Source organism: Calliopsis andreniformis, chromosome 5, assembly GCF_051401765.1.
Source record: "Calliopsis andreniformis isolate RMS-2024a chromosome 5, iyCalAndr_principal, whole genome shotgun sequence".
In the NCBI taxonomy this organism is placed as follows: domain Eukaryota; kingdom Metazoa; phylum Arthropoda; class Insecta; order Hymenoptera; family Andrenidae; genus Calliopsis; species Calliopsis andreniformis.
The window spans coordinates 9,306,521-9,329,880 of NC_135066.1; the positions used below are offsets into that span (position 1 = coordinate 9,306,521).

At 37.7% G+C, this 23,360-nt stretch overlaps 1 protein-coding gene across 1 annotated transcript in view; it reads left to right on the forward strand.

The window, feature by feature from the left end:
* Positions 1-2,437: 2,437 nt before the first annotated feature.
* Alpha-catr (alpha-catenin related) overlaps positions 2,438-23,360 on the forward strand; it is a 48,045-nt gene continuing 27,122 nt past the window's right edge. The window contains exons 1-2 of the mRNA XM_076378472.1: positions 2,438-3,603; positions 18,765-18,954. Coding sequence (XP_076234587.1) covers positions 3,538-3,603; positions 18,765-18,954 — 256 coding nt within the window. The 5' untranslated portion in view covers positions 2,438-3,537. The remainder of the gene's footprint in view (positions 3,604-18,764; positions 18,955-23,360) is intronic.

Genomic DNA, 23,360 nt, shown 5'->3' on the forward strand with positions numbered 1-23,360 from the left:
AAATAGTGCAGTTTAGAAGTGTCGAAGTGTAAATACAGATTGGGAGAGTAATTCGTGGTGGAACTGGGGAAAGAACGATTACTCTGTGGAAAAGTGAGTCGACTGTACAAAATGAATATTTGTCTGAGTTTTACTTTTTGACAAATAAATCTGTACGCACAAATGCCCGTAGGTCTACACAAATCTACATGCATTTAAATATTGATTTTCAGTGCATTTATAGCTTTTAAAACTTGATAATCCTCCCTCGTCCTGAGGCTTTGCTGTGATTCACGAATGTAAAATCAAATTAGGTATAAGAGGATTTCTAAAATAACTCGTATCTCGTTTTAAATTTCAATTCTATCAAGTAAATTTGTATACAACTTATACGCGCGGCTTTATGAAAGCATCTAAAACATAACATTTCTCTAATATAATGGAAGTAGAGAACCTTTAAAGAGGTTCAGTGAAATTAATAGTACAGTAATATCAAGTACTATAGGAATCTTAAATCACAATGTAATGGAACGATATTGGGAATCTTCAATATTAAAGACAGGAAACTATTGAAGAGCTTAAAGCGGTAAAAGCTCAGAGAACATTAACCGGAGTTAATGGATTTTTAATTCAGGGTGCACAGCTGCGTCCAAGACAGGATGAGTAACATTTTCTCCAATTTTTTGCTCCGTAAAGTGAATGAAATTGTACTATTTATCGTAGTTGCTTCATTTTGTTCTTTTTTTTCTAAAACTGTGAACATTACTAGTCGAAGCTATAAAAATTCCTTCGACAGCTACTCAATAATTAATAATCGGTCAATTAACATTCTCTTCATTTACTTAAGTTAAGACAGTCACAATGTGGTGTCAAAACAAAATCAAGACAAGTAGTTAAGTCTATTACAAGTCAAACACTCGACTTTTCCACAATAACAGATTTAACCTTCCCGAGTCACGTCTCTAACAAAAACTCAGACAAGTATCTGTCCGCTAACAATTTCCACCAAGCAAAAAGGAAATTTATCTTTCGACTCATTTTCGCACAAGAAGTCTCCCTTCCCCAATCACGCCAGGAGCTCGCTCCCCACCTACATAACATTTATACAACACAAAATACCCTATCCACCTCTCGACAGAGGAAGTAGGTCGAATTATCGAAGTCCCAACGAACGCGAGCAGAAATTGGAGCCGAGACGAGGAAAGACAATGCAAAATCAACAGCGACGGAAATTAACGACGATCGAGATCCCATTGTTAATCCGGCGACAAAAGATAGGGAAGCAGCCGGAGCAGCGGAGCCAAGAAACTCCCGCGCTTTTTCGCTCGACCGAAAACGGGGAAAAAGTAGGAATTCCCTAGGCGGATGATGGTGCACGAAGCGGTGAACAGGCGTGTCCTACCTACGCAAGAGCAGGAGGGTCCTATCGGGGAAGAGGGGGGCTCTAACTCGAACGGGGCACACCGTCGACGTGGGCCCGATGGCAGAGGAGCGAAGGAACGGTGAAAATCGCGATTTCGCGGGCGAAAGTACGGACCTGCCGGCGTATTGATTGTCGGTCGGTGGAGAGAGTCAGCGCGCCTGTGCCTCCGACGTTTCACGCACAGACCGAGAGAGAAAGGGATAGAGGGGAAGAAGAGAGGAAGCGCGGCGGTAACGAGGAGAGGAGCGACGAGGGTGCACGGAGGGCGGAGAAAGATCGGCGCGGGGGAGGGGGCGAGGGCACAGAGAGGGAACGAAAGAGGGAGAACCACCCTCGTTCCCGTGGTCCTGCCACCGAGTCGGTTTCGAGTCCAGTCTTCCCCCAGGCACTCGACAGGCCGGTACCTGTTTCTCGAAGCGACACGTGCTCTGTCGTCCTCGCAGCACACTCGCACACCAACGACACAGACACTCTCGATACACACGTACACGCACCGTATGTGCCGAAGACGGGCGCAGCGTTCGGCGCACGGTACACACCTGTACATATGATAAAGACGGACTCGCACGGGGAAAGATACTAGCGGCAGAGGCGGAAAGAGGGAAATAGGAGACGTACGCGGCCGTACACGTACAAAACACACACTCACGCACAGAGGCACCCACATGTCTACCCACACTGTGTACACGCGTACGCGAGAGAGCGAGCCGCACACACGGAACGAGTGGTTACCGTCTTCGTCATCGTCGTCGTCGTCGTCGTCATCGTCGTCGTCGTCATCGTTCACTGTCGCCCCGTCGATCTGCACCACGCGTCACAATCACAGGAGGAAACGCGCGAGGCCGGACCTGGCTTCGTAAAACGATCAGGGCATATTTATCGAGTCAGCCTCCCAGAATCCCTCCGCCAGAGAGGGATTATCCCACGGAGAGGAGAGGAACTTAAGCCTCGTGCTTTCGCCAGCGAAAGGACACCGATCCCCGAACGTACCTCGCGATCCTTCGTCGCTGGACGATCACAAACTCTCGTACTCGCGGAGAGACAGTCGAGAATCGCTTCGAGGCCGATCGTGATCGAGAAACGTGCTCGACTCTAAGCAGCTCTGGGTAGAACAGCCTCGGGAAATCGATATTGATCGCCTCCTTGGACAACCGTCAGTGAAAATTCGGTCCAGACGCCGTAGACAACAGACGACGCGGACGCTCTGAGAGTAAATTAGCCCGACGGCTCGTCGATACGTCGAGGACGACTCCGTTGCATCTCGATAGCGCGAACGCAAATGAGATACGAGCCCCGCCGGTTCGTCGTCTGATAAATTCTGCTAATCGGTTCGCGCTAACCTGGCTTCATCTCGTGCGCCCGGCGAGCACGCAAAGGAAATTAGCCGGTGGAGAGTCGGCTCGATTCGTCCGGCGGGTCGTGCACCCCGTTTGAAGGGCGACGACGAGCTTTAAAGTCGAGTTCGTCGCACCACTCCGATCGGAGACAAGTTCTGAGCCTGTGGCAGCAGCCTGAAACCAGTGATCTTCCTGTAGATATATATATATACATATATATGACATATATTATATATATATAATATATACGAGCGTCTATTTTTGTTTCCGTTCGAGCTGGACCCTTAATCTAGCGAAGGGCCCGCGGTATTAGCGAAGCAAAGTTAACGATTCTAATTATAATAATAAGCAGAGAGAGCGAGAGAGAGAGAGAGAGAAAGAGAGAGTGAGAGAGAGAAAGGGCGAAAAAGCACACTTGTTAACAGATGAGATCACCCTGCACTGACAGAGAAACATAGAGGGAGAAAGAGAAAAAGATTTAAATATTTCTATAAGAGTGTAAGAGGCACACATATCTTAACGATGTTGATGATTCATAGTATATTTTGATCATACCGAGAGCTGGAGAGGGAGAGAATGTGAGAAAGGAAGCGAGCGAGAGAGAGAGAGAAAGAGAAAGATAGGGAGAGAGAGAAGCGACAAATCTCGACAGGCACAATAATAAAACGAAGATTATAAATAGTAAAATATACGTAGAGATATATAAAGGTAGATTGTTAAACGGCGGATAGTAGGAGGAGAACAAAGAGAGGAGACACGAAGATCATTGTTTGAGTTGATTACCACTCGATTGCCTCTATGCCTGCCGCATTCTATCGACGGGACAGAAACATGTACGACTGTGGCATGATCCCAGATCGTCAGGTACGTTCTAATGATAATATTGCTCGCTGTTGCTTTTATCTTTTCACCATTTCCATGTCGGCGTACAGTATTTTCGATTTTCCGCTGTCCCGAATAAAGTTCGATCCCTGTGCCACGGAATTGATGGGAACAGGAATGTATCGACCAAGCCGCGCTTCGAATACTGTAACACGAGAATAGAACGCTGATAATACCCGTGGAATTGCGGCATTTGTACCGTGTATACGTATCCATTTTAAAAATGATTTGTGCGCTGTAAAGCATCCCGAAAAAATTGGATCAAATTTGTCGTTACTTGAAAGAAATTCATGTGTGGGCAACGGTTCAGCGATCTGGATCAAACAGTACATTAATCTTCTATTTGAATATTCGCCACGTCTATGGTTACTTAAATGTCTACATCGTTAATCTTTCCGAGCACTTCGATGCTCACTTTTTCTTTTCTAGTATGGATTTCATTCGTAAATGGAGCGCGAGGATTCATTTAAAAACGAAACTTCGCAATCATTTGCACGAGAGGGGAAAGGCAAGTTAAAGTGCTCAGCTTTGAACCTGACAAACGGGTGAAAGCATTTTCGCGATAAATTCCTATTGAGTCGTTGATATAGGCCAGAGGAAAAGTTGCTTGTTACATGGTATGATTGTTGTAAAGTACAACAGAAAAATGAACAGTCCTCTCTGGAACTTTTAACGAGATCATGTGAACAGGGAGATCAGTGAAACCAAAGCGAGAAATCGTCTCGTTAGGAAGAGCAAATATGTATAACCTAATTTTTGCTTATTCTGAAATCATATTAGGTTGGTCGGAAAATATAGTAAAACTTTTTTAATAGAAGATTACCTTGTTAGTAATAACGGTAACTTACTTTTAGAAATGTCAGTGCTATGAGTACTTTGACATTTTCATAAATATTGTACAGTTTTATAACATCCACTTTTCTATTTCCACTTGTTCAGTTTTTTCGAAAACAATTGTTGAAAGTTTTAGTATTTATGTTCTATTTACGATCTCATCACTATCGTTTATCACTACTACGCAGTTTACCCTTTTCTCGACGAAAAATTCATCATTTTTGTCAGAACAATTCGATAGTATTTTCTAATTAATCTAATCTAAAATGTATGCTCATCTGTAGCTACTGAACATTTCAGTAGTTACAATATCTCATTCTTAGAATTTTCTATTTCAAATTTCATTTTTACGTCAAACGTTTAACAGATATTTAGTTTAAAATTTGTCAATAAAATATGCAATCTGTCAAGTTGTTGCTCAGCACAGATTGAATGAATAGGGAATGAAAAGGAGACAAATGGGATGGAAGGTGACTGCTCCAGAAATAAGTCTAAAACGACGACGACCGCGTTTCTGCGAAACTACACCTCGAGGGTGACTTTTGATTGGTATGACGCTCCAAGAATTCGAAATGAAAATGTACAGGCGAAATCTTCGGGTGATTCGCGTTTAAATCCGCCAGGATTGCGAATCGACGCGAGCCTTCTTCTGTTTTCTGCTCGTTCGTGACAAAATGTAGTTTCTGAAGAGCGTTAGGGGAAATAAGATTTCCGTCCGGGTTCGTCATAATTTCCGTTTAATCTTCTCACTTAATATCCATTTTCACTGCGAGGAATGAATCCCTCGGTTGTAATGTATGAACAATTTTCCCCTGGAAATAAGCTAAAAATCGCTCGGCAAATACTTCCTTATATTCTTCCAATTTCGCAATTCTTTCGTGTTATCTGTGAATCGTTAGTATAAACTGTTCAACTAGATTTACAAGTCTACTGCAGTGCAATATCTTCACGCTTCCATTTATCTACAGAGCGACTGCAAGTGACATGTAATTGTAGATTTAAATTAATAGAATGAGCCGTTAATTTTCCTACCACTTGAAACTATAATTCGTGATACAAGGTACTATTAAATACAAGTGTACTATTAGGAAATCGTAGATAAAAATTAGTAATATATTACATCTACCAAAGCAACCAAATCTTATTTTCTAAGAATAAAACTAAAGAAACGTAAATAGACATCTCCCTAAGTTACATATTTTTGCAAAAATATGTAGCACTCTGATGCTCCAATAGAATTATCTCTCATAATATTTGTCTTAATATTGTGCATGGTTTTCATTTCGCCAAAGTATAAAGATAACGCCATTGTTACTGGCGCGTATCCAAGACTTAATTAACGATAAAATGTTCCAGTGACTCTAACAACAATGTGCCTCTCCCGACATTATTAATGTATTAATTACAACATCCAAGTGCTTCGTTCTCGCAAAGAAGAATCTCTCTATCGCTAATTGAACGACACAGCTGCCCGAACGAAGAGCTCGCGAAATGGATCGCACTACAATTAGAATTTTCTTCCCATTAGTCGTTCCAATTTAATTCGATATCACTGCCGGCGTCGAGACAGAGAATCATCGATACGTGCGAGCATTTGATTAAACGTTGCCTGAGGAATCGTCTCGTGGGTCTATAGGTCCTTCCGTCGCCCTCTTGATTCAACCCTCGAGCCTTTTGGGAAAAATCCCCAGTCGGAGGAAAGCAACCTTCCCTCCGCCATTTCGTGTATTTTCTCAGAAAGAAGGAACTGCTCCCATGGCAAGGTCGTCCGAATCCAGACGAATCCTCTATTAAACTCGGCTTATTAGTCCCCGCGAGGAACATTTCAAGCAGATATTTGACATCGTGAAAAGAAATATTAACTTCTAGCTCTGAGAGTCGGCTACCATCGATTTTCTTTTATTCCTATCGTTTCGTGTCGCAAGGGTGCAAGCTCGAGAAAGAGAAACGACAATGTAAAATTCACATACTTGAAACGAGTATTTATTAAATAGATGTTACAGTGGAACTACGAAAGCAGTCAAACGACTGACACTTAATCCTTTGTGATATGAATTATATTGGTCTAAAGGTGGGTATCCACTTGTTACGTATTCGCCTATCGTATCACTGTTGTGTATACTCAATGATACGATACTGTATCGGTGAATAATTTTGTCCTTTATTATACATAGTGACAATAGAGGACAAAATCATATATGAGAATACATATTAAGTAGATACGCACCTTTATTTTAATGCTATGTTTATTCTAGATACTATAAAGATTGTTCAAATAACATATGTGCTGAATAGGAATATCTTATATAAAACAAGAATTATTAATTAATAATGGTAGTTAGCAATATAAACTACTAGTGTTTTGTAAAGTACTTCAAGGAAGTTTGATATTATCTTATAAAAATTTACAAACATGTTTGAGATAAAGTACCATTAAATTATATGATTATGGTAAATTTACACAATAATGGTTGAGGTTTGTCGTGACGGTTTATAATTGAAAGTCACGCGAAGCTGATTAACAAGCCCTGTTAACCGATCGTTTAAGCAATCTTTTCCAACAATCGACACATGCTTTCGTGCTCGTACGACTTCATCGAGATACGGTAGTTGCATTAATCTACGGAAAAGTGTTAAGATATCAAATTTGCACACTATCACTTATAAATGTTTGTTCATTTATAATATTTATAAGATGTCAATTATAACAAATTTTCTAAAAAAATTTGAAAAAGAGAAATAAGTATAAAATGTTATAAATCGTTACTCACACTAAGATTACCATAACAGTCAAACGTTTAATATTAATTTTGAAAAAATTATGGTACTTTCTACTTAGAAACTTCTTTTTTAATTTTATTATACTGCCAAAAAAGACATTCTATTATTATTTCAATATCTATCATGATAAGTCCTAAAAGAATATAATTAGAGAAAAAAAAGTAGTTATAGAGATATATTTCATCATGAAAAATGAATAACCCTCACAGCAAGTGCTTATTTTGTTTACTGTCACTATTGTATAAAATGCGTAATACTCTGTGCCATAATTTTGACTACTCAGCCACCTTTACGTTTATTTGATGCAACAGTAAATTGTATTTGTCGAGTCCACAAATATTTATAAATGGTAGCGTGTATTCTCAATAAGATATAAAAATAAAGCTGTGAGGTCGTATCATTATGTCCAAAACAAATCAAGCAGATGAGCTTTACGCGCCATTCGCTCAGCAATAAAGCGGTATTCGTGCTCCACTCTAGGCTCGCGCTCCGTTATTGTTTTATATCGTGACTGAGAAATAACACCGCTTAAAGTGGCGTTAAGATGTTTTACAGCAAAATATCTGGCCAGAGTTTTCCTTACCGCGTTGCAATCAGACTTTCATGAATGTCAGGATGAATGAAGACTTAAAAACAATTGGAAGCTGTTTAGTAATTCAAAGGAAGCAAGATATAAGTTCTGTACATAGTTAGCAGAACATACTGGTCGAAAGTGTTTATAAAATGAATGATGGAGGCATTGTGAAACCTGGAAATATGGTTTATTGCGTGATATTATCGTTTCAGCTAATACTTTATCGATAATTAATTACCGAGTATGAAGTTCATGCTGCTATTAAATGTTCTGTAATCGCTGTGACTGGAATAAGCAATTACGTTAAAATTATTTCCCCAATATGGAATTATTCCACTGTGAAACTATTTTCATAACGAACTCATAACGAATAATTAATACTTATAACTTAATACGCGTACTTTGATTCTTCTCTTAATTTGTTTTTTCTTTTTTTTTTTTTTTTCATTTTGAGACTGTAGAATTTTTTTCATATTCAGACTAAAGAAGTGCAGAGCAATTCTTGGAACGGCGAAAGAACTCGAAATTAACAGCAAAAAATCATCGCAGTGCCTATTAATGAATTCCTAGAGCCAAAGATACATTAGTGTCTCGCTATTTTCGTAATCGTCCAATTTCAGATTAGCCGTCTCGTAACGATAATAAATATATCGTTCAGGTACGATTTCATCGAATCGTCGGGGGCATCGATTTCAAGCCAGTACAGGTCATTACAGTCGCGAATCGTCTTCCGTGGCATATCTATGGAATCACTTGGAATCCAATCATGGATAAACGGATTACGTTAACCCTGCGCGCTGTATCTTTGTTTACATAGCAGTATCGCGAAACGGAGCACGATGCAAAATCGTCATCCGAGTGACAAGACAGTTTTCCACGGCTGCAAGGACGCTAGGATCCTATCGAGTTAGAAGGACTTGAATCTGCAAGGAATTTTCCTTGATGAGCAATCTTAATCTGACAAATTTAGAGATGGAACTCTTAATGACTTTAAGTCACTTACGACAATGATAAGGAAATTAATCTTAAATGAATGCTGATTTTCCTGTGAAAAGATCTATGTTAAATTTCCTATATCTATAGTAAAAAAGATTTTTCAGAAATCTTTTTCTATGCAAAATAAAATTGTAATCCTTAGCTAATATGTTGCTTTTTTATCATTTTTTTAAAATACTTTGCGAAAGTTTGAATCATGGATAAATCACAGTAACAATTTTCTATACAAAACACTAGTTGCTTCTATAACAGTCATTTCACAATAGAAATAAATCTATGCAAACTATCGAAGTCCAAATCTAAAATCTTCAGAGCAAAGCGAATATTGTTTATGCAGTTGTCTAATATCATAAGTTAACATTGAAAGTATGTTGAACCTTATTTCCTTACAAAAGAATACGTAAATGTCTTGCATTCAAATATTTGACTATATAATGATTAGGTTAAGTGTATTGCATAAAGTTTTTATGAGACTCCCGCAAAGCAAAGACCAATGGTCCATAACCGATATATATTCGACAACCGTAGCGGTTTATGATACGCGTAAATTACGTGTGCGTAACAAGGATAGCATGCACTTTAACGAACGTTAGGTCTGGGACATTAATCGATGATTCTATCATAGTGTAGTGCGAACGTATATATAGCCATTTATGTTCTGCCACGTTTCATGACACTTCGCTTATTATACGCAAGCCGTTGTTCGCGCAAACTTGAAATTATCGTGTGGAAATTTCAGTTGTCTCGCTAGTCAGATTATTGGCACTCGATAGACTTCCTACAGAAGCATTGTCTTTAGTGTTGTCAACTGTTATCATTAGCATTATGACTAACTTGATGATATACAGAACATTTCTTTAAGGATGTCTTCTAGTTATGAAATGATTCTTTGTAGTGTCTTTATTCAAAGATTAATCATGTTCCAACAAATGTTTCAAAGATGTGCTAGTCAGTGTTATAATATTTAAAAACTGATTATAATTTCCTGCATCTCTATCTGTAATTAACCAGGCTTGGCACTTTACATTCGTATTTTCTCGGAGCCTATGAAATTAGGTTAAACCCTTCCCTGATTAGAATTTGTTGAGAAAGCTCATTGTTACTTTATCTTCGAGTTTTTCATCCCTCGAAACTAGGCTACCATTCCATTCCTCGTTATTAACGTCTCCTTTCTGTGTTAAATATTCGAGGGATTCATTATTTCAAGCAAAACATAGCATACTTAAATAAATCTCAAAGCGTAAAGATTTGAAAGCATTGCGCTAAGACTTCTTGTAGCATTAGGGAGCTTTCATGAAAATACAGTTGTATGGTAGTATTATTCGAAGATACAAATAGGAAGTCAACAATAGGGAACCAAAGAATTACAGAAAAATTTTCAAGAAAGCTATTTTTTAATCTAGTTGCTCATAGAAAAATTTTTTACAACCCTTGATACGTTGTAGACAGTCATTAGGCATTATTTGTGTATTTACAGATGAAATTATATATTGGTAATTAATGAAAATAGTCGAAGAATAGAAAATCTGAAAAAGTTGAATTTGTGGCATATTTCATTACATTGATCTATACTAAAAAAACAAATGATAAATTCAACTTTTTTTAGATTGCTTACTTAGACCATCACATGCAAAGGTTAAATCATTTCTTCGACTTCACAACCTTTAATTTCATTTGTAAAATTAAATCATAAAATAGCCGAGAAACCTGTGATTATTATTCTATGGTAGCTATGGTTATGAATCGCAGATTTATTCATCAACTCGGAATTTAATTAAAATTTCTCGTATTGAAGGACCGCCGTGATAATTAAACACAATATAATAATAACTTGGTCGAAGTGGAAACTAGGTGAAGCACAGTTTTTCATAAGTAAACAAAAATGTCGAAGTTTGTTTGAAGTTTAATAAGCTATCGTTCTTACTCCGTGATATTTCCCCAATGGAAGCATCCACCGATGGATGAATAAAGCTCAAGCAACAAAAGCAGACAGAAAGAAAGCAACGAAACTATGTCGTAGGAATAGTTGAACCGCGGACGAAGGGAAAATGGCGAAATGAGGAAGCTCCGTGACGGATGGTGTGAACGGCGTAAAAGCACAGCTCATGCATCTTTTATAAGGGCAGAAACCAGGGGGACGTTCCCTGCGACGTCGTGAGTAATCGCATGATACGTTCGAAGGACAGGGAAAGGGTGACGGGGGTTGGAGGAGTCAAGAGGAAATGACGAAGGTTAGATCATGTACACACCAATAGTCATTCACCTGAAGAGACTCGAGATCTATAATTAACACATTCCCTGAATGTTTTATACTTCCCTTTTTTATATACTCAGTGAAGTTGTTTAGTTGTCAGTCTAAGTTAGGCACATTCAATATACATATGCAGAAAATGATTGCGTAAACTATAAAGGGAATCTCTGTCCATAGCGCAAACAAAAATAATTATACATGTAATTACGAAACTTAATTTCACCTGCACATGTAATTACATAATTTACTAATTATTTCATGAGACAAAAAGCAAGACAATAGAAAGGTTATACGAGGTAGAAAATTAAGTTGTATTTCCGACACTCGTAGAATGAAAAGCTCGTATTGTCTAATTGACGCCCAACTTTGTAATTTCCATTTTAATTACGATATTAATTTTAGCAGTGTTTCGTACTCAAGTATGCTCAAGAAAATTTACGTGTATGTTTCGCGAGTTTGTTTGCATTCATAACTCATTTCGCAGTAAGATGGGAGAATCTATGAGAAGGTTGAAGATCAGGAAACAAATACACACTAATTTGTGCAAACTTCATTACTTGATACGTATTGTTTCCTGACAGGGATGTTTATTGAAATATCAAAACTAAAGAAAATTATTTTTTCCTGAAAATTCAAAATCTAAAATTTAAGCGATCGCTTACAGAATTCTATTATCTATTAAAAAAATCAATTTTTACACAATCAAATTACAATACTTATAAAATATAAATGCTGAAAGAGTAATTTCGAAATCAACGTTACATCTCGTGCAAATTAGAAATCTTGCGGTGGTTCAAAAGCGTAATTAAAGTGGTTTAAAGTTGAGTGAAGTAGTTCATGAAAGCCACGAGTTTCAATAGGCGATACATCTTAAAAACTTCACTAGCATATGTAGTGACTAAAAAGTAAAACAAGATCAAGTGAAACCAAATAGAAAGTGTTTGATTGCATACGTCCGTGTGGTCTCTCACTTTAAGAGGCTCTATGCTTGTAATTAACACTGAATTGAATATTCACGACCTTTTTGAACTAATCGACACGACAGAGTCCGTCTTTCCACGATAAATTAAAGCGGTCCTGCACAACATACCATATTCTATCTAGCTTCCGCCTCTTCTGGGTCGCCCTCGCCAAGCATTTTAATTAATCGCATCGGAAGATATTCTTTTGTCCCACAAATTCAGCCATAAGCATCATGAAATTCGTACTAAAACTCAAAATTTTCCTTATGTTATCTCTATGAATTTTTTTTCTCTACATTCCACTATTATTCGTGCATTGAAAGCGAAAATTCTAAAAAAATGAAAAATGAAAAATGAAAAGTTTTATAGACAGCTTGTATAATAGACGTTACAAACAAATTTCTAAACCAACTTAAAATTTTAAATTTACCCGATGTATAAGAGATTATACATAAAATTTAACCGTGGCCATTCATTCGCCCTACAGAAAGTCGAATCAGTAATAAATCACGAAACTGCTGCAAATTAGAAAACCTTCTTTTCTATTTAAAACTTCGCCTAGTGTTATAATAGCAATTTCTTTACTTTCATTATCTGTAAGTTTAATTAAGACAGGCGTGTACAGTGTTCAACAATTATCATGTCACGATTATCGCGTAACCCGCAAAATGGTTAAATTTGCATAAATACTAGCGTCGCATGCGGCAACCAGTAATTAGCTCGCTGCTGGCGCTAAGATTTTTGCACTAAAAAAAGAGTCCCTCTGCGGAAAAGCCTCTGATGGGAAGAATTGGAAAATTCGCGAGAAGGGTGCTCTTCAAAGGCTGGCGTAAAATTAATTGGCTCGAAAGAGCGCCAGAAAAATTCGTGGAAAGGAACTCTCTCTCTCTACCTGAGAAAACTCGGTTAATTCGTGAACTTGGCTCGTTAGATAGAGAGGTGAGGTGAGCGTCGGGGCTAAAAGTGATTAAAGCTCGAGTTAATGTCACGGTTCGCATAATTTGTGCCTTTCGAGTTCAAGTGCCGGGATTCAGCTCTAATTCGCGCAACCCATGGGGATGCTTCACCGTTGTTCGACTTAAACTCGGATTAATACGACACATATGTCACTAATACCATTGGACGCAGTTTCTAATAAATGCGCTGCGCTAATTTTACCTATTCGATCACAGCATTTTGTTTTACCGAAGCCACCCACGAGACCCTTATTGATTTTTATGAAACGTTATGGGTTTATAAAGTTCTTAGTGATAAAAGATATACCTATATACATATATGTTTTTAAGTACCTAATTAAAGCTGAAAGAAAGAAACTACCTTTTATAAATATTCTCAATCTAAAAATGCAATAAAAAGGCATATTCTTTGATTAAAATTCAACTAAAAAACTTATTCTTGCGCCTTCCTGGCAAGTTTTCTGAAGTAGATACATATTTACTGATATTTCATGGAATCCACTCACAATTTTTAAATATAACCTACATTATACATTTTTAACAACCTCACAATCTCTTCCCAGTTTTAAAAGTTGAAATTAAAATTTCTCCAAGTGAGGTACATTTCTACCTCTTAGATAGAGAGTTTTTTCACCAGTACATCAGTAGGAGTAACATTAATTTATGTACTCGTTTAGGTTCTACAACTTCATCAGTCGGCAGATTAATTACTTAGAAGCTACAAACTTTACGATGCAAGTAAACAGTGCTGTGTGCAGTTTACGTAATATCGCGTAATAACTTGCCCTCTACAAAAACGATGATCTTATGCAAGGAATTTTGTTCTTCGTACCGTCGCGCGACGTGTGGCCTCCTTGCCTTATATCGCACTAATGAATTTACGAGCAACTCCTCGGGCAGTGCAAGTTACGGCATCGAAATTTTCGTCGCGGTGTCGCGACTCATGAAAGATTAAAACTTACGCCACGATATATCTCGGGCGAGCATCCATTGGTCGCTCTTTCCAATATCGAATATGTCAGGGGCTTGACATATTAAAATTCCAGCTTGAAGGATTCTTATTTGATTTCATTCCGAGAGCTGGTTGCGTCAAGGTCTTCCGATATCGGTTTCGTTTCAGCTGCTAGTGATCATATTTTGAATCGTAGTCCATCTTTTGAGGAATAGGATGACCTACCTTTGGGTTGTTATAAAATTCTAACAAGAACTAAAATTTAGATGTCTTAAATATTCTACAAGGTGTAAACAGTATACGTGATAATATTTTAAAGGATGGTAGGGGAGCTCAAATGAAACACAGAATGTCGTATAATATAGTGTCCGATCTGCCTTCATTTCCAGTAATGTAAAACTGTTGAAATATTTATGCACGGTAGTATATCTGTAAAATTACAGAATTCTTTAATTGTTAGTTTAGAATATAGGTATGTTAACTTTAAGGTATATTATTGCAAAATAATCAGACATTATATCATATGACATTTTGTGTTCCATTTGAGCTTTCCTACCATCCTTTGAATATTACTACCTATATTGCTTATACGCTATATTTAGAGTTGTACTTAAGTACATATGTGGAAGATAGAATACATTGGTATTGCTTTCTTTGATCGAATTTCAAACTTGTATACCTACAACGTTATTTTTCTGTTTTTGATGGACTAAATATCTGTATCGATATCCAATCCACGATATGCCATCAATTTAGTAGAACGTTTCGGGAATTTTAATGCAGGGGAATTCTTGTAGAATGCTAAACGAAAGGCATTAAAGAACCCAATATTAAAACAAGTGCTTGAAATCTCGAACAAATCGAATTGGAACGTTTAATATAAAGCTATGTAGTGCATACAAAATTATTACATCCAGTAATAATCAGAATATGAAATCAGAATAATTATTATAAATTTCCACTTGTCTTCTAAATAATCACAAAAAAATGACAACTTCAATTTCGCAAAATTTCCAAATATAGACTACTTCCCCTTAATCATTTATTCCGTATTTTTAATCTCAGGTATCCATTAATGACGAAGAAATTACTCTTCATTATAATTATTCATCATATACATTAACGATAAAGAAATCGAAGCACAATTTAGAAAATCACTATTATATAAACAACTACTTCATATCCATATATATTCTTCATCACTCCCACTCACAACATCTCTACACAGAAACCTGTCCACCAAAAGCGTCTCTACTAAATCAGCGACATAAATCGTTACACCGTTTCTCTCTGAAGGGAAGCATCATCTTCCCCAGCATTTCGTTCACGACTTCCTCGAAGGAACGTTTCCGCAAAGCTTCTCCACATCGTCTGATCTTATCAGTTTGTATCGCGTATTTCGAGCACGAAAAACGGCGCGCGGCGTAGATAAGAAAATTCGAGACTCGGGGTTGGAAACGCGTCGTTTACCCTTCGGTGGCGCGGTGTCTGCGCGGCAATTGCGAGAAAACATCTGTCGCGAGAGGCCGTTTACCTCGAAAGACAAATGTAACGAGTGGGAAGCTCGCGTAAGCCCCTCCAGCCTCGCTTTTTCCGCAGCGATATTAAAATTTTCCGCGTGCTCGCGGACGTGCCGAGGGGGTTAAGCCTCGGAGTGAAAAAAAAAAAGAAAAAATGCAGCGTTCACAATGCACTCGGAGAGAGGAGACGAAATCTCGCGCGAGCAAAACGTCACGGAATTAGCCGACTCTTGTCTGGGCCCGCGACATTTGACAATGCCTGGACGCGGACCCGCGAATCCGCGGGCCGAGTGTGGACACAAAGGGCGACGCTGGTGTTCACGCACGTTCTCCTGCACGCTCGTGTGCGTTCACTCGATTCTATGCATTCACGTCGCGAAACAATATATCTGGATACGTCTCTTTTCCGATATATTCCTTCCTATTTCTGTGCCCGTCCACGCTGCATCCACGTTTCTTTCTCCACTTTTATCCGCAAACATCGTTGTTTCCGCCTTTTTGACTTCCCTCTTATTCCTTCGTTCTTGCTTCGCCCGTTTCACTTGTTCGTTTCGATCCATTTATCGGGGAGGTCTGACAATTTGTGTACTGTTTTGATGTGAATATAGCTAGATATACATTGTCTATCATGACTGATATGATTCAAATTTAGCCGAGGATTGTCGTAAAAGTGTTGAACAAATTGATTCATGTTTTGGATTAAATTTGTTATATCTAGTTGAGATTTGAATATGACTTGTAGAATGCTTTAATATTGACACTCGAAGTAGGTGAAGTATTATCGTAAAATATTTCGTGTATAAATTAATTTCGTGCCTTTAGAATTAATTATTTCTAGTGACTTATATAGCTTCAATATTTTTTTGTTTAAATTTAAATTAAACTGTATTTACGGAATTCATATAATTCAATTAAATAGTAAATATTACCATAGTCTATATGAAATTTCAATTTCGTTTAAACAACCGCCAAATTAATTTATGCATCTATTATAATGAACAACAAACGTTATACGATAGAATTATAATTTGGTAATACAATTTGATAATAGAATTCATATCTTCCTAACTTATGAATTGCATTCAAATTCCTACAAAACACTAGAATAATCGTAGCTCTAATTTAGAAATTTGAGAATCGCCAAATTTTCAAATATTTCGAATGAATAAAGTTCTCAAAATATCTGTGATTGTAAAGCAAAATAACTCAATTCATCTATTTCTATTATCAAGATATTCGTGCTCGAAATCTCGAATCTTAATACTATATCATTACTCCATCTCGTAGTCTTCAATGAAGTGAAAAATTCAACATTTTTAAAAATACGACTGATGTCATTTTGATCTACGATCACAGTTGTCGCCTCCTAAATGAAACACAACTTGTTTTACGTCTTCTAGACTCTACATATGTCTCTCACAGTGATACCAACCCTCCTGGTCGAAACTATCAATCATAAAATACTCTCCAGGATTCCCATCCATTACACCAGTCAAGTCTTTGTCCATAACTCTGAAACAGCCTGCATGCCTTTACATTCCCTTTCACGTTCTCTTTCCGCCCTCCCTTGTCTTCCGCCTCCAACTTCCTCCTACTCCCATCTCGGTTCGGCCTAGAAACTGCCTAGGCCTCCTCCCTGTTTTTCTTGCCGTATGTCCGTTCGTCCCCGACTGCGGGGCTCGCGGAATAGTTTAAGAGGGGCGACGTCTAAATGCATTGGCTAATTGTGTGGAAAATGAGGTATATAGGCGCAGCTTCGCGCGCCCTGAGGCTGCAGGCCAGCTAACGGGGTTACCCTCGCGAAACCTTCTTGAATACACGCTCGCCATTTACCGAGCAAAATTCAGAGGGGGAGGCAGGGAGGAGAGATCTGTCTGGTCGTTAGCCAACAGACAAAACAATCCAAGTCGAGGCTTTCCTCACCTCCTGGAAAGGGCACGACCGTGCTCAATATCGGGCAGGTTTATTTTTCCCAGCGAACGCACGCCGAGATGCAACATTAATTAGAGCCGGGTTGGGACTTGGTTAATAGCGAGCTCGGCTTCCATTTCGCGTCCATTTCGCGTTGGTTTACGCACCGTTCGTGGGAATTGTTTTGCCTCGCCAGTTAGTAAGACCAGTAACATACGTTTGTAATAGTGGAATACGATTATTCTTTTTTCTTAACTTTTTTTCGCCTGAACTAAATGGACAAAAATAAAATTTGATAAATATGGTAGTTAAATATGTGAATCAGGTCGAAGTAAAAGTTCTTAGACGTTTCTAAATTAAGACTTTTATTCACAATTATGAGTACGTCTCTATTAAACCAGATGTACATAGATCGTAATTTGCACGTAATGGGATTTCTTGTAATTGGATTTCACTGGGGCAGAATAACACAAATTAATTTATTGCACTTGCTTGTTTAATGAGTATCTGTATCATCATTTATTGGGAAAATCTACACGCAACTGTAACACCTCTATTTCGTGTTTCCAAACGATTTGCTCAGAAATGCTTTCCACACTTATGAATATATTTACGCGTTTGTATTATTTTAAAGATTTCAGTTAATTAAAATACGATATGAAAATGGAAAAAAATTTGTTTCTGGAAGTTTGTCTAACTTTTACAATTAACAAATGCGCATATCGTTGAAAGTAACAGATAGGTTTGCAAATTCTATTATAAATTGATGACCGTTAAATCTGCATGAAATACTGCGCAAGCAAATTCGATACATCATTCCTGATGGAAAAACAGCTTTGAATTGGTCTCGTTTTCATGAAATATGTATATCGATTTTCTTGCTATGTATGAGCGTTGTACATTATACTCGTGGAAATTCTAACTAATTTATCAGAGCTAGTTCACAGAAATTATTACTTCTTAAATGTCCATTTTATACTCCGCTGAAATGGTAACTTGGAGCTTTGCCAGTGAGCCACGTATCCTAATTTTGCCCTCATTAACGTACGTGTCCATGAGGTATAATTCTTTATCTCGTAATCCTAAACGTGAAATTCTAGTTTCAAATTCTAGTTCGATACATACGACAATACAAAATTAATTTACTCGTTTCAAAAATGGTCTAGAAGTATTAATGTATTATTTCTCTAATTATTTTAAATATTTTATAATTTAATCTATCAATCGTCAGCTGTAGGAAAGTACATATATGTACAACTGTTTAACATTTTAGAGGTATAGTGTACTGTTTACGTATGCAGTCATCGATATTAGTAATGTTTATGCAGTATTAGTATCTCTAATTGAAACATCACGATACAACTGTTTTGATCATACACAACATCGTCTCTTCTGTTTCTTTACAGATCTCTACATTAGTGTCGCACAGAGAACGTCCGCTATGTTCGGACAGAAGTCTCCGTGCGGTCGCCAGAGTCGGACAGGCAGTGAATTTGGCGGTGGAAAGGTTCGTCACCGTTGGCGAAACCATCGCAGATGACAATCCAGAAATCAAACAAGACATGTACGAGGCCTGCAAGGAGGCAAGAGTTGCTGGTACGTTACTTATTCGTACTGAATCCTTGATTATAAAAATAATACCACTTCAGTTAGCATATCAATTCATTGATTCATCTCATCTTTAATTCATTGCAACCAATTTATTTGCGATCTGTTATGAAAGCGTGAAACTCTGTGATTCCTTTTCAATTTTTATGACAGACAGACACTCGAAAATTCTTAATCCAAGTGTAATAAAATGTCGATTAACCCTGTCAATTTATAACGTGGGACACGTTTTTGATCTCAATTGATAGATACTTATGATATCCCGCTTTGATTTTACCAAAAATTGTGAGTGACAGTGTAGGCAATCAAACTTTCACTCTCCGCTACTCTACGTACTCTGAAACTGTAGCGAACGTGACGACAAGGGTAGAACGAGGAAATACTGTATTCGAGGGTTGAAGTGCTACAGTTTATTTTCACTTCTATTTTTGCCCGTCATCACGCTGAGGAGTTCTTTCTTTGAACTCTAACAATAATCGGCGCCGTAATTCGAGAAAGTCACAGAAGAGATAAGCTTGAAGGTACATTTTTTACGACCACACATCCCATAAATCGTCCGCTCAATGTTCATCCTGAAAACTTGTTAGGCAAATAAAGGGTCGCCTAAAAAGCCGCGCGAAGATTCTAAAGCCGCTCGAAGATATAAAGACGTTCGTCACGAGTTGACGCTTCTGAAAGCTGAAAAGCTGTCTCTCGGCAGGCATTCATGCTCGCGCTGACGCCAAGAGAGACGTGTAGTCATTGTACGTACGTCCAACAAGTTTTACTCCAGCTTGACTTTACCTCATTCCCTGCTCTCTTGACGGTTATATAGAACGCGATATCAATACTTTCAGTGACATCCCTGCCTGTCGAGAATAAAATCTTCGGCTAAAACAAAGATTCGAACGGGGAACTTTCTCCTTGAACAGAAAACTTCACAGGGATTCCTGTTCCTTTGTTTCCTGCCGACTTTGTGTCATGTATTCGCTAAATTCGACGTTATTTCAATTCGCTTCGTGTCTTGTATGTGTCATATTTATCAGTTCAAGGTTTTCTGAAGTAGAAACAATCAGTATAAGAACGTTACAATGTAACAAATCTGAAAATAAGTTACCCTCAACGAGTAATGCAGAAATAGTAGGTAGAAGAAAACTTTATTATAGTAGATTGATCAATTTTATTTGTTCGTCCCAATTCTTTTTAAAATAAGCTTGACCCGATGAAAAATTAGTCACTCAGATGAGAAACTGGTCGACTTCATAAATTAAAAATTAGAGAAACGTATTGCAAGACATTTTCAAAAACTTCATTATTGTACGATAATAGATATAATTATTTAAGTCAATTTTTTAGTTAGTAAACAGATAGCTATTAGTCACGTACTTTGACGATGGAATATAAATGTTTACTATAAGTGAATTTGATCAGTTTCGCTTGTGGAAGACGCAAATGTCACTGTTGCGTTGTCTGACTACTTACGGATGTTTCTACTTCTCCCACTCTCGGTGACTGTATTTTGAGGACAGGTCACTTAGATTATCTATTTACAGTCAGTTCTATGAAAAGTAATTCAATATTAAATGGTCCTAAAGTAGATTCGACTCGATAAAAACTGTAGCTTGTCACAGTGTCTGACTACTTGCAGCTATTTCTACTTCTCGCTATTCTCGGCTACTATTTTATCAACACAATACGCATAAACTATCTGCCTATAACTAATGGTGTCAAATACAAAAAATTGTTTTACGTTTTATAAAATGTTTTCTTCGTTTCTTAGTTTGTATACACTATCAAAGGATCTACTTTAAAGTTAATACTACTTTGACGCTGTTGCACGTTGTTTAGTACCCTCAAGCTATCTTCATAATTTAAAGAAAGAGTATTTTATGAAATTTTCGTTGAGTCAATATGGCGAAGAACTTTCATCCAGGAAAGCCTCTCCCGTTCCATAAACATTCTCACGTTTCACCTTGGCCTCCGTTTCCGCGTTTTCGATTCACGCAGATCACCCTCAAAGAAAAACACCTCTCGTGCATCACTGCTATATCGGTAACATGCGATACAGTGCCTGCAGCTAAAAGCTCCACACATCGCCACCGAGAGGATATAAATGCAAACTCTCGTATGCAACTTTACGGAAAGAGCATTGGCGAATATACGCAAACCAGAAGAAAAAAGACACTCTGCCATGTTCCTCCGGGCAAAATATGTAGTTCTTCAGAAGTACCCACTCTGAAACGCATCTATCCTAGAACTAGAATATTCTGCTGGTGGCGTGTCGATAACGGTGCATCGTAAATTTTAAATAAAAGGCGCCATTATGCATGAAGCTTGAGTAGTCCCCTCAAACATCTAAATTTCCGAGGTGTGGGCATTACTGAAGTGAAATTGCTTAAAAACCACCACTGATAAGTGAAATAAAGTTTCTGGTTTTAACCTCCTATTCCATGTTAATTGTTCACACTTATAACTGTGAAACAGACATAAGCAAAACATAGTTTCTTGAACTCATAATCCTTCAAAATAGTTAACTAAAATAAATAGTGATTCTGAAATGGTTTATTTGATCTTGTCACAAATTATTCTTAACGTAAAACTTTTCTATATTATTTAATGTAGAAATAGGAAAATAATTCAAATATTATTTTTCACTCTTTACATCGTAACAATTTCTATCCAGTCCTGTCCACAAATTTCAAAAATACTGTAGATGCTAGATCGTGCCAATATTGTTGGAAGAGCGTCAGAGAACCTTTCCTAGTGTTTTCCAACTTCGTACGAATCATTAAGCAGATTTATTGAAAGATGGTAATCCTCGGATCAGAAGTCCTTTAAATGGAGCGTGTCTTGGTAGTGTGAAGTCATGCTTCTATTCTCGTAGCGAAGCAAAAAATGGTGAAAAATATCGCAAATGCAAAATATGTTCTCGCGATGACCCACATTCACAGATCCCTGAAAGATTTTTCGCCGTCTTGAGCGGAACCTTGGGCGACATCCTCTTCAAATAGAGGACGACCAACAAGGAGTCATCGAAATCGTTTCCTTCCCCGTCTTTACTGTTTTTTCGACGACCGAGTTCGATCCTTCGAAGCATAAAATTCCTGAAAAAATTGGAGCAGCTTTTTATCGATTTATCAACGTAAGGTATAAACTTTCTTGTTAAGTTTCCTATTTGTTTGCATAGATAGGCGCTATGAAAGTGAGGAAACTAAAGAAATTAAAGTGAGAGTAAAGATGTTAGAGATTATTCTTTTCATAAACGCAGTAACGATTTTCTCGTAAGTGTTTCTAAAGAGGGATATTAAAATTTGTAAAGGTCAGGGCAAAAATACTATCTCTAACGGAGCGATCGCTATCGCGGGTGAAGTCTATTGTAACTAATCCCGGCTTCGTGAATGATATCGTGGGCGTTAAATTCACGAGGACGTTGCACGCGATGTGCCACGATTTATATGAATAAATCGTTGCAAACAGTAGTTTGAAATTTACTCGATTCTCTCGATTTAATTTTTCGCTCCAAAAATATTCCTATAAAATCTATCAGTCGTTGAGGTTATTGAAATAAAATTAATTCAAAATACGATGAAAAGAAGCGAAAACCCTTCTCTTAAAGTGAAAAAGTGTTTCCTTATCGTTGCCCACGCGTCGTTTAACCGCCGAAGAAAATATTTTTCCAGCTTAAGGACGCGTCAAAAATGGATCGAAGTTTGGAAACAGTCCACGAAACCGCAAATGCAAAAATATATCTGATGTCGTAGCAAAGATATTTCTTGGATATTGATATTATACAGGGTGATCCCAAACATGTGAAACGCTTTTGGAAGGTAAGTTCCAAACGCGAAGATAATTAAAAACGTTCATTCACACACATATCCAGAAACGCTTAGTTTTTGATATACTATTTTAGTTTGAATCAGTGTTTTATCAGTGTTTGAACACAAAATATCGTATAACTAAAAAACTCAATATTTCTGGATATATGTTTATATAAAGCTTTTTTATTGTTTAGGTATGCAGAACCTATCCTCCAAAAATGTCCCATGTGCTTGGAAATACTCTGTATGTATCAATATTATTTCAATTGTAATCTACATACTTGAAATGTGTGAGTTCTGAGCCAATCATTCGGAAAATACCTATTTAATGAAGCCCGAATAGCAATTAGGCCGCGATTAATTGCTAATTGGGACTTTAACGCGGACGCAAGCGAATCTGGACGTGGATCCGGCGGAAATTGCGGAGATCTCGTCCGCAAGAACGATTGCGTTCACGGTGGACGGTAATTTACGATACAGAGACTCGAAAATTCGCAATAAATTCAGCTGACTGGCCTCCTACGTTACGACTCGTATTTACGACCAGCATCGTTCACTAGTCGAGTAAGTTTTCTGCAAGGGTAACTAAATTTCGAC